This window comes from Mytilus edulis, chromosome 2 (genome assembly GCF_963676685.1).
Source record: "Mytilus edulis chromosome 2, xbMytEdul2.2, whole genome shotgun sequence".
NCBI classification, from domain to species: domain Eukaryota; kingdom Metazoa; phylum Mollusca; class Bivalvia; order Mytilida; family Mytilidae; genus Mytilus; species Mytilus edulis.
The window spans coordinates 13933637-13947216 of record NC_092345.1 but is presented as its reverse complement, the minus strand read 5'-3'; the positions used below and the strand labels follow the sequence as shown (position 1 = coordinate 13947216).

The 13580-nt window shown below is 31.5% G+C and overlaps 1 protein-coding gene across 1 annotated transcript; it reads left to right on the top strand.

Moving 5' to 3' along the window:
• Positions 1–8532: 8532 nt before the first annotated feature.
• Positions 8533–12862, top strand: LOC139510734 (keratin-associated protein 19-2-like). The gene is made up of 4 exons (XM_071297258.1): positions 8533–8550; positions 11113–11179; positions 11952–12479; positions 12849–12862. Exons 1-4 carry the CDS (start codon positions 8533–8535, stop codon positions 12860–12862), a joined length of 627 nt encoding a protein of 208 aa, XP_071153359.1.
• Positions 12863–13580: the final 718 nt, after the last annotated feature.

Here is a 13580-nt window from a genome sequence, read left to right as displayed (position 1 = left end):
TTTACAATTAGAAAAGGTTCTCTTTTTGTAGTATGTTATGATTGCCAATGATAAAAACCTTACCTTTCGGCCTTCAACAATGAGCAATTGCATATCGTATTTTAACCACACGTTAGAATAAGCCATTAAAAGTTAACAAGTGACAAAATGTAAAACAATTTAAACGATAAAACTTGCGCCAAATGTTAAAAACAAAAACAAAATTATGATAGACATCGACCAACGGCAACCACTGAATTACAGGCATTGCAGTTCAACATTCATCATGTGTATTGATAACAAGGATTCATTGCAAAATAGTAGTGTATAGAAAATGTAAAATCTAGTTATTGAATCGTTCGGAAAACCAACAAATGGGAAAAACCTACGATTTGTCTGCACAAGAAAGCGTATGCAGCTTGGATTTCACGTTTAAAATGTTTAGAGTATGATTGTTTTTGGCTTAACAGTAACTGTTTTATAGTCCACTTTATGTATTTCAGGTGGACTGTAGAAGAGGAAATCAACATTCCGAGATTTAATAAAATCACTTCTGTCCGGTGTTAAAAGACCTAAACATGCTAAAACAGTAGAAGATCTCTGAAAAGACGTTAATATTTGTTATGTCGTTTAATTCTATATTACACTTGTTCACTTTTTAAATAGATGATTACTCTATAATATATATGTAAATATTTGTTTTGAATAGAATAATGATGTGTAATGTGTAAAACCAAACAGGGAACAAAAACACTGAATTCAATTATAGGTTGTGTCTTTTTAAAATTTATATGAACACGAACTGGTCTCGGGGAGGGGGGGAACAATTAGTGATATATCAACTTATCAGGGTAAATAAGAAAATTTCAGAGGTAAAAAATCTACCCCTTTATTCAATTCATTTCTTTCAAATGTAAGGTGTTTTTTTTCGTGTACAAACGATTGGTTGATCGACGATTGGGGACTGTCGGAAAGTATTACATAAATCAAATACAAGTCGTTTTACCCGAAATAACCTACGTCTTCCTCCACAAACAAGACTAGCATGTTACCATGTATTCCATAATTTGGTAATAAAAAAACGGTAAAAAATAACAACACAATAATATGTGTTGCAAAGTTAACTAATATCTACTAGTATATAAGGTGTATATATAAAAGGGAATTCCATATCTTCTGTGTCTTTCTGGATGGACCAATCTAGTAAACACTCGCTGTGAAATATAAGTATTACTTGTTTAAGATATTAAGTGATTTAAAAATTACGAGATCTTTACAAGTTTTTATGGTTTGACAAAGTTTCTTTAAAACTTTCACCAAGTATCTTTTACTTGACGCAAAACAAAACAAAGATTTATTTCTTTTTCTCGTGACTTATTTTTTTCTTTACACTTATTTTTTTTTCTAGTCTTGTTTTACTTCAAAAATATGGTGTAAATAATTTATTGAGAAGCAATTACGCCGCATTATCAATCATGTTTATGATGTGACTACGACTAAAAGAATTATTACGATAGATCGTACTATTTTAGAAGGGTTAAATATTTCGCAGTAGTGTCTTGACATGGCTTTGTTTGGACTTGTTTGTTTGCTTTGTGGCCTTGAATGTTTGTCCCTAATATTTTATTAACCGTGCATTTGCATTCAGATATCGCAGATCAAATTTATTCGTGCATAGTGTATTAATGTACGTTTTTTGATTGAGTTAAGCCTGCCAATTGATATTTTATCGCGTGTTTTTCTATGTTGTGAAAAAGGGAGAAAGGTTTGGATCAATTAAAACGTTTAATCCCGCTGCAAATGTTTGCACCTGTCCTAAGTCAGGAATCTGATGTACAGTAGTTGTCGTTTGTTTATGTAATTTATACGTGTTTGTCGTTTCTCGTTTTTTTTTATATAGATTAGACTGTTGGTTTTCCCGTTTGAATGGTTTTACACTAGTAATTTTGGGGCCCTTTATAGCTTATTGTTCGGTGTGAGCCAAGGCTTCGTGTTGACGGCCGTACATTGACCTATAATGGTTTACTTTTTTAAAATTGTTATTTGGATGGAGAGTTGTCTCATTGGCACTCACACCACATCTTCCTATATCTATATACCTTTCTTTGGGCGCCACCAATTACCACCTCCAATTCTTCTACCATATGTCAACCAATATTTACTACTACCTGGCCAATATCCTCCATACCCGCCTCCAATTCCTCCGTATCCACCTATCATTCCTCCGTATCCTCCCATTCCACCATATCCACCCATCATTCCTCCGTATCCACCCATTCCTCCATATCCACCCATTCCGCCGTATCCCCCCATTCCACCCATTCCTCCGTAACCCATTCCGCTGTATCCATAACCCATTCCCCCGTATCCGCCGCCCATTCCTCCGTATCCCATTCCACCGTATCCCATTCCTCCGTATCCCATTCTACCGTATCCCATTCCTCCGTATCCCATTCCTCCGTATCCCATTCCACCGTATCCCATTCCACCGTATCTCATTCCACCGTATCCCTTTCCACCGTATCCACCGCCATATCCTCGACCTTTACAAAATTTAAGACAATTTTAATTATGGATGAAATTATCTAAGTAAACTTAAAGTGAAACATATAATCTCAAATTGTTTTTGAATACTAAAAGTGTAAAAACGATATTTAATATGCATAATAGCAAACTTCTTTGATAATTAATAGGTAAGATTAAGTCCAATGGTTAATAAAATCTATAATTAAGTTCATTTTGATAAAACAAATGCCCAGATAGAAGCAAAAAATATATAAAATGTCGCAAAAGTATCGCTTCTCTTCCAATTTAAAAACTTTAAATTAGAATTAATATTCATAAAGTTTTTCTTCAGATGACATTTCTGGCTTTAGTTTTAATGGTTTCTGTCTCATTTACATATATGGTACCTCTGTTAACTACTATAACAAGCATATATAACAGAGGGAAAGAGTAAATAACATATTATTTTTATAACAACTCGAGGAGAAAGTGTTTAGTAAAAATATTTTACCCAGTTTTCCATAATTAGCAGCTGCAACAGTTATGGTGATTAGAAGAATTAGAAGCTTCATCTTTATCTGTAAACAGAAAAAAACATGACCTACAGTAAAGAAATAACGTCAAAACCAAAAGCTCGAACACATTAAACGAATGAAAAATTTATCTCCTCTCTCTCTTTATATGCTATAGCGGAAATGAAGAAATCATCTTGTTCCTATGTCATTTTTTCTCTGTTCTTTCCGTTCTTATATTCATCTGAAAGTGTATGAAATCTTTTTATTGAGCAATTTTGTCCTCCGACATTGCTAGGTAGATTTTAGTGAAGTTCAAAGTTTAAAGTGCATTTAAGGAAATTGTAAAATATCAAAAATACTGAACTCCGAGGAAAATTCAAAATGGAAAGTCCCTAATCAAATGGCAAAATCAATGGATTGTTTTTCATAGTACACTTAATAAAATAGAGTTAAAATAGTAAGCACTTCAAATTTAACAGAACATACATGCTTATCAGCTATCTCATAAAGTCAATACCAATCTAAATAAAATGTAGATCTCGGATTTTGTTATTTTCATAAGATATGAAAGCAGGCGAGTCATGATAGATCCGAATTTTATTCAGATCGTTTTAACCTATGATGTTTACACTTAAACACACCATTTTGTACGGTTTGTTTTCATGTCAATTAATATCACTTATCATTGTTGTGAAATCTTCGAACATTTAGAAACCAAAACAGAAAAAATGTGAAAATAAATTGAGAAAAAAAACAAACAAATCGATGTCAGATGAACAACAAAGGGCTTAGTGCAAAATGTATATCTACTTAAATTATTTTTAAGTTTAGATAACATAAAACCAATTGAAAACCAGAATGTGTCCAAAGTACACGGACGTCCCATTCGCTCTATCATTTTTATGTTCAGTGGACCGTGAAATTGGGGTAAAAATCTAGTTTGGCATTCAAATTACAGGGATCATATCTTAGGAAACATGTGTATTTAGTTTGAAGTTGATTGGACGTCAACTTAACCTCAAAAATTGACCAAAACTTTAACTTGAAGCAGAACAGACGGACGGACGATTGGACGAACGAACGAAAGGACGGACGCACAAACCAGAAAACATAATGTGGGGCATAAAAATAGATAGATTCAACCAAAAATTTTAGTTCTATTAATTGTTTAAATTTTTTAGAATAAAAAAATCAATTTTAGTCATTCATATACATTCTTAATGTACATGCAATATCTTCAATATGCCAATGTTAAATCATTGCTTGACAGATGATATATTAAAATAGCGCTCTGTTTTTAATGCCTTAAATGAAAGTATTATGTAGCATATTTACATTGAAAGTTTAATGCAAACCATGCATTGCCAATTAAATCAAAATAAAAGTGGTTCAAATACATTTATATTCCAGTTTCAATTCAGCAATTTTATTTATCACATGTATCTGAAGAAAACATTAATATCTCAAATACTCTGTTTGGGAAGATGTTTTGATGAATAACAATTGTATCACAGACAAAAAGGTTTTCGCGCATTTTTATCATTTTCACTGAAAGTGCTGGAAAATGGCGCTACTAATCTAACATATTTTCATACTTCAATACACAGTATTATAATTCAGAAGACAAAATATGTATAAATGCTGAAATCTTGTAAAATAATAAATTTTCTACCCTTTTCATTGTGATTTGACGGAAACTGCACCATACAAATATTTGACGACCGGGCAAAAAAGATAGTACAAATGATGTGCTTTCGTATATTATGTCATTAAGCCGTATGTTAGGTGGGTGCATTACAAACTAAATTGTACTGTTAATGTCACTCGTCTATAATGACATGGAAAATAATTTATGCGGTTATTTACCTTAACTTTGTTTATTAAAAAAAAAATGTAAATTATTTTCAAAAGACCACGTTTTTTCATCTTCAGACGTAAATGACGGAAGCCAGAATTAGAACAATTGCTTTTGGATTGTTGGTTTTCAATACACTCTAACTTCAGGGGAGTTTTACCTACCACTGGTTCTAATTTTTAACATCACGGATGAATCTTGTAAAGAAAACAATGCACGTCTGGTTTATTAAATCATAAATGTTTTTTTTTTTTTATAACATACTAAAACGGGCAGGCTAGAGATGCCGTAAACCGCATAACTTTGGGTTGACCTGACGTTCACCGAAATAGTTCCTATATTCTAGTTTTAATTTATTTGACTCGTCATTTCAATTTAAGAATACAAAACAAAGCGTAAAAAATAACCATAGGAAGTTTTGATTAAAAACAACGCGACTATAATAGAATGATTTATTAAGGTAAGATTACACGCGATTCTGATAACTGTGTTTGATTGACACGTGTTCTATCAAACTCGGTGAACAATGAAATCGACATCAAATCATTTTTGAACTACAAACAATAAAAGTGTTTTCGATATAACCGTTGGAACAGGTTGAGAAAAAGTACAATCTAAGCGTTGATATGTATTTGGGAAATAAACTATTTTTTGTATTTCTTTACTGTAGGTTATGTTTTTTTTCTGTTTTTACAGATAAAGATGGAGCTTCTAATTCTTCTAATCACTATAGCTGTTGCAGCTGCTAATTATGGAAAATTGGGTAAAATATTTTTACTATACACTTTCTCCTCGAGTTGTTTTAAAAATAATATCTGATAATGGAATTTTTCTTGGAGTTTTGTATTTTTTTATTTGTTTGAAAGAAGGAAGAAAAACACGAGAAGGCAGTCTCAGACTGTAGTCAAAGTAAAATGGGTTACAGTTTGACTAAGGCGAAAATGTGGGACAGACAAACAACACTCCTTAAAACTCTTCTACACTACATAAACCCATTGGTAGTCGCATTTTCTTTGGAAAGGAATACAATCTTCAACATTACATATGTTCAGTCATATTGATAAAGCAACTAATAAAGTATATAAGAATTCACTAAAAGTGTCATTGAAAAGCGAATGATACAAACAGTTGTCATTCGTATATTGAACGAGAATAACCTTCGTAACATGTCTTTCGACATCAAAAACCTATTATTCACTAAATATATCTTCCTTGAAAATGTTCCTCAGGTACTTCCTTAACCCTTTTTAAAATGTGGTTTATCATTTTCTGTCGATATTGACATGATTATCTAGCCAAAAAAAGAAAAATGATCCCTATTTGCAGATGATTGCTTTATTGTGCAACTGCAAAAGCGTCGTTAGGAGGCTGCATCCTGACTTATATCATATCAATCTCTGATTAAAATGACTAGAAAATTCCATTGGCCTATAAAGGATAAATCGATTCTATTTTTGACACATATAGATATTCAAATCTCAGGATACATTAGGCTTTTATTGCAATTTTTCATTTTGGAAGTTTTTCCAAGAAATGCTATTTTCTGTAAATATTAGACAATCAACAGTGTAGTCTGAATTATATTTGGAATTATGATATTTTGCTTTATAAGATTCAGATATTTTTTAGAAAAAGTATATCATACAAGAATCAGAAAACTGCATTTTGTTTAATTCTAGCAATATTTGGGAATGCTCATTAATTGCCTTTGAACTTGATTGAACGAAAATGCTACCGTACGAATGATTGACGACCGGGGAAAATTAAAAATAGAGGTAAAAAGCTTTCCAATGATATATGATATAGCCGTATGTTAGGTGGAAGCATTAAAGATGTTTACTAAGCGTTCTTTTGAGAACTGTCATATTGACTATTATGCTGACCCTCTATTGATAGACATATTTTGGAAGTTAAATAAGAGCTTGTGTACAATTAATTACTAGGTTTTAACAAGAATTAAGTTATAAAACCTAGGAAGTTTATATTTCATTCTTTCTTGCTGTCTTTAAAAATAATTAAGTTTTCTAATTTATAATTAAGAAACCTTACCTACTAACTGAAGATACCATTCCCAGGAAAGTTGGTGTTGAAACTACATTTCAATGCCATATGTATATCCCTTATAAAAGAAAAAAAAACTTTGAATTACATAATCAAATTTGACATTAAATTTGTTAACACAAGTTTTCACAAGTTTTAATGACTTATAACAATACTAATGTACCATTCTTACAACACAGTTCATGTTTAATAAGATTTATTTATTATTCATAGACCACAACATCTTATGAAATTATATAAATCTGATTGAAAAACTGTTTTGGGGAATAATTAATTTCTAAAGTTGTATAATAATGTTTGAAGCAACCGCTAGTTTTTGTTGGGTTTTTTTGACAATATAACATATACTTATTCAGTTAAATTCATTTTTTCTTTCTTTTTTTCATTTTGTTTGACAACACAAAGTTTTATACAAATTGATTGTTAAAGTACTATGAAATTGTAAAACAATACATATCTGTCGATACCTGTATATTGGCCTTGCACAAGGTCATGTTATTCTGACTGTTTGTGACGTCTTTACGCTAAATCCATAAGATGTTGGATGTGTGCTGATTGACAACTAATTTTAAATGCATGGTTTTTTTTTATATTAGATGTGAGTGGCTTTGAACTAGCTGTCAGTAACTGCGAGTACTCTCAGATTAGTATTTAGTGTCTTTTCGTTGTTGGGTTAAACAAGTACCCGGCCACGTCCACTCTATGTGATTGTTAGATGTATTTCTATTTGTATCCGTCTGATGAGTTAAGCCTTTTCAACTTTTTATGATAGTTCGTGTTTATGTTGTACTGTTACACCACTGTCCCAGGTTAGGGGAGGGTTTGGATCCCGCTAACCCCGCCACTTGCTGTATGTATGTGCCTGTCCCAAGTCGGGAACCTTTAATTCAGTGGTTGTTGTTTGCTGATGTGTTACATCTTTAGTTGCTGATGTGTTACATCTTTAGAAGATTTTAGAAGCCAGGTCATTTAATTTCACATTCAGATATATTAACGATGTTCTTTCCATTAACAATAAAAAAAACTTTTCTTATTGGGTTCCATTGCTCATTTTTAGACTTCTACCTCGAATTTGACATACACTGACATCTAGTACCAGAATCTTTGTCAAACGAGACGATTTTCATTTCGAAACTATCAAGTTACCCCACCCTAGTAACAATTTACCAATTTCACCTGCATATGAGATATACAGTTCCCAACTTATATGGTATTCAAGAGCATGCAGCAACTGATCAGACTTTGTAAATACATCCCGTCATTGTGTTATTGTTTTATGATAATTTTTGTAATCTTGTCTTTCATTTTTTCTTATATGCTTTTTCTGTATGCCTTTTTTGTGGTTCTTTGTTTAATATTACGGTGCTCTATGCCACCATTGTGTTGTTGTGTCATGTTAAATGTTTGTTTATATATCTATTTGTTTTTAAAGTGATTAAGATAATAACACAACGTTGACTGCTGTATCCTTTTTTTTACATTTATCCCTATTATGTCTGTTTGTTTTGTTCAAACATCGTTGTCAAAATAATGTAATTTTATACGACTGTCAAACAAGTGAGAGGTGCAGCTAGCTAAAACAAAAGTAGCTTTATCCAACATTTTCTACATGAGAAAATGCTTTTACCAAGTCAGGTATGTGACAATTGTTGTCTATTCGTTTGGTAATATTTAGCTTTTGATGTTGTCATTTGATTAGAGACTTTCCGTTTTCAATTTTCATCGGTGTTCAGTATTTTTCGGGATTTGGCTTTGAACTGCTGCACCCCTATTTTGTTATTTTACCAATTGTGTCCGATTTGTTTTTTACACATTGGTGTCATTAAAATTGAATTCATTCGACTTTATTTCTATTCATAAAGCAAACTTTTTGTTATCTGTTTTGCTTTGATATTTTGATAACAGGCGGAATTCTCAGTCATAGAATGTATTGCAAAACTTACTTAGTTAATTATTCATTCTCTTTCGCACTTCTCAATGTTCTCAATATAATTGGTGTGAAGCAATGAGAGAAATGAAAAAAATTAAATACATTTTTCAGCATTGGAATTCTGTATTTTATTCAGGGCTTCAAATAGTAAATTGTTCATCTATCGAAGCAATTGCTTGATATAATATCAACTTTAAATACAGCCTCAGATTTTAAAGTATCTGGAGTGAAATATTGAGGTTTATCCTACAATTAATTTGATTGGTTACACGAGTCTTTTTTTACTCCATATCCCCTGTGAAGAAAACAATATATCGAAATGATTTGATTTTAATTTTTCTTGTTTTAACGCCACTTTTAAGCACCGCATTAAGGCTATTTTGTGGCTGTATGTTTTTATTTGTGGAGGAAGCCGAGTGTCCGGAGAAATCCACCAACCTTGGAGTCGAATGCACCCGCACGAGCGGGGTTCGAACTCACAACCGCAGTGTTGACTGGCTAGTAATTACAGTAGTAACTACTTAGACCACTCGGCAACCGCGGCCCCCTTATATGTATATCAAAATAATAATAAGCGTTGAAGTCAGAACACTCAAATATAATGTTAAACATAATTGTTACTAGATTATTTCATATCATCTTGTTAAGATCGATTTTTCATTTCGCTTTCAGTAACTAGGTGCATTATTATAAACAACATGATTTTTTATTACTCTGTTTGCAGTTGTGCCTCTATTCTTTTTCTCTGTTGTAATAGACTTAAAAGATTTCCAGGTGCTAATTTTAGATTTCCAGGTGCTATTGTTACTGTTCATTCATTAATGTGAATATTTTGTCTTTCTGTAACCATGTCAAGAAAGGAAAACAATATTATCTGAAAATACAAAGTAAGTACATATAAAAAGTAGTTTGACAACAATAACTTACGACATTCATATAGACTTTCCCAGTTGTTATTTGAAGAATAAACTTAGTTTTATTGTACCATTAGATTATTTTTTTGGCAAGTAATTGTCTCTTCTTGATTCATTGTTTTATTCTAACACTGATGTCGCCTTATTTCGTGTGATGGTAAAGATTTAAGAATGTCATTGATGCAGTGACGATGAAGATGTCCATATCTTTACCTTACAACCAACCACGACCTTGTTAGGTGAGACCAATTTTTGTATTTTGTCATATCCTAATAGTACTCTTTTTCTACATATTACCTGAAACTGAATAATTGTATTGCTTTACAATTTACAATACTTCTTTGACAATCAATTTGTATTGAATTTTGTGTAATCAAACGAAATGGAAAAAATAAAAAAAAATTGAATTAGACTGAATAAGAACCTGTAATATTGTTACACAATAAAACAAAAAAATAGCCATTGTTTTAATCATTATATAAAATTAGAAATTTATTCTTTCCAAAAAATAGTTTTTCAATCAAATTTATATAATTTCATAAGATGTTGTGGTCTATGGACATTAAATAAATCTTATTAAACATGAACTGTATTGTAAGACTAGTCCATTAGTATTGTTATAAGTCAATAAAATTTGTGGATACTTGTGTTAACAAATTTTATGTCAATTTTTTTTTATTATGTGATTCAAAGTGCATTTTCTTTATAAGGGATATAAATATGGCATTGAAATGTAGTTTCAATACAAACTTTCCTGGGAACGGTATCTACAGATAGATGGTAGGGTTTCTTTAAATAGATATGGTTTAGAAAATTTAAAAATGTTTGAATTATGTTAAAGACAGCAAGAAAGAATAAAATATAAACTGCTTAGGTTTTATAAACTTTTTTCTGGTTTAAAGCTATTAATTTTAATTGTTATTTCACTCGTCTATTATGACATGGAATACAATTGATGCGGTTATTTACTTTAGATTTGCTTTTTTAACAAACAAAAATGTAAAAATCTTTTAAAAGATTATACGGTTTTCCATCTTCAGACGAAGATGACCAAAGTCAGAATTAGCAAAATTGTTTTGGGATTTTTGGTTTTCAATACACTCCAACATCCGGTCGTCAAGTATTCGTAATGACACATGTTCTATCAAACTCGGTGAACATGAAATCAACTTCATAGCATTTTTGAAGTCAAGTACAACTAATAAAAGAGCTTTCGATATAACCGTTGGAACAGGTTGAGAAAAAGTACAATCCCAGCGTTGATATGCATTCGAGTAATGAACCATTTTTTTTCCATTCAACGTTGTGTTTTGTATTTCTTAACTATAGGTTATTTTTTTCTTTTGTTTACAGATAAAGATGAAGTTGCTAATTCTTCTAATCACCATAGCTGTTGCAGCTGCTAATTATGGAAAATTGGGTAAAATATTTTTACGTATACAAAATCATGTTATTCACTCTTTCCTCTCCTGTTTAATATGCTTGTTATAGAGCATATGTGCGCTTTAGGTAGATTACACAATTCTACTTCAATGCATTTATATGTTTTTAATTGGCGATATTCAATAACTAAGTACACAGTCTGTATTTTCAAATCATTTTAATTATAATTATACAAACAAGCTTCAGATGCACTTCCCTGAAAATCGAGATTGTCTATATATTACGATGAAATTGTCTTTTTTTTTAGAAAAACAATTATCTGTTTTGTGTAAAAATAATGAAAGAGCAAATTGCTTTTCCATTTGTTTATTGTTTATAAACAGAAAATGTGGATAAGAATTGATCTCTGATATTTGGAGAAATACAAAATAACAAATGAAAAGAAATCTGGATATAAGTTAATGGGACAGAAACCAGAAAAACCAAATATGGCATCTGAAGAGAAACTTTCTAAGTATTAATTCTTATTTACAGTTTTTAAATTGGAAGGGTAGGATACTTTTTGTGATATATTTTTTTTTACTTCAATCAGGACATTTTTTTATCAAATTGAACTAAATCGTAAATTTTATTAAAAACGATTTAACTTAATATAAATTATTAGTTTTTAAAGAACTTGACTATTATGCACATTAAATGTCGTTTTTATACTTTTAGTATTTTACAAAACAATTTGAGATTATATATTTCACTGTAAGTTTACTTAGATAATCTCATCCATAATTAAAATTGTCTTAAATTTTGTAAAGGTGGAGGATGGTATGGTGGATATGGCGGCAGATACGGAGGAGGCATGGGATACGGTGGAATGGGGTACGGAGGAATGGGCGGCGGTGGAATGGGATACGGGGGAATGGGATACGGAGGAATGGGCGGTGGTTACGGGGGAATGGGATATGGTGGATACAGACGAATGATGTATGGAGGCAGTAGATATGGATACAGCGGAATGGGATACGGAGGAATGGGTGGATACGGAGGAATGGGCGGATACGGAGGAATGGGTGGATATGGAGGAATGGGCGGATACGGAGGAGTGATGGGTGGATACGGTGGAATGGGAGGATATGGTGGATACGGTGGAATGGGAGGATATGGTGGAATGGGTGGATACGGTGGAATGGGAGGATTCGGTGGAATGAGTGGATACGGAGGAATGGTAGGTGGATACGGTGGAATAGGTGGCGGATATGGAGGATATTGGCCCGGTAGTAGTAAATATTGGTTGACATATGGTAGAGGAATTGGAGGCGGTAGTTGGATACGCCCTAAGAAAGGTATAGTACGATCTAACTTGATAATTTTATTTTAGTCGTAGGCAAATCTTAAATACGATTTATAACGCAGCGAAATTGCTTCTCTTGATTTTTTCATTTATATAGCTATAATTTAGAAATAAAACAAGACTAGAAGAAAAAATAAGTGGAACGAAAAAACAAGTAATGAAAAAAAAAGTTGTTTTTTTGTTTTGAGTCTTGTTAAAAAATAAACAATATATATTTCAATAGATACTTGGTGAACAGTATTTGAGAAAAATTGACGAACCATAAAGACTTGTAAATATCTCATAATTTTTCGTTGATAACACAATACTTTTCATTGTATATCACTTAATTTCTTAAACAAGTAATTCTTATATTTCACAGGGAGTGTTTACTAGATAGGTCCATCCAGAATGGCACAGACGATATGGAATTCCCTTTTATATTACATCTTATATACTAGTAGATATTAGTAAACTTCGCAGAACACCTTCTTGTTTTTTTGTTTTTTTTTATAATTGTGTCTTCAAATACGTGAGAACAAATTTTCCTGTTATATATTGTTTTACAAATATCATTTTGGGGCCCATTATAGCTTGCCGTTCTGTGTGAGCAATTTTAAAATATATGAGATAAAAAGATTAACAAAAAGGTAGTCGAATTTTTCACAGGTAATTGTCTCTGAAAATTTGTATATTATCTTAAATAAACAATAACAAGCGTTTATGTAAAAAAAACAATTCAATAGTCTGATAAAATTTTCAGTGTTTTATGAACCGCTTAACACAAATGGATTATACAAGCACACAGTCTTTTTCTCGCATATTTCTATCATAGTTCCATGACTATAGTCTTATAATAAGCATTGATACATATAATATCATAAGAACACCGAAAGACTCTATATGGATTTGAATTTGGTACAAGGAGAATTAAAACCATCAAAGTATCCTTATTTCCAGCTTTAGGACAATGAAAGAAAGAAAGATTCAGAAAGACAAATAAAAGAATACTATAACACGTTATTAAGATTGAAACCATAGTTATTATCTAGATTCTTGACTTCAATACCATCGTGTAGTATATGCGAAGTTGATATGAAATATTTATCAACAA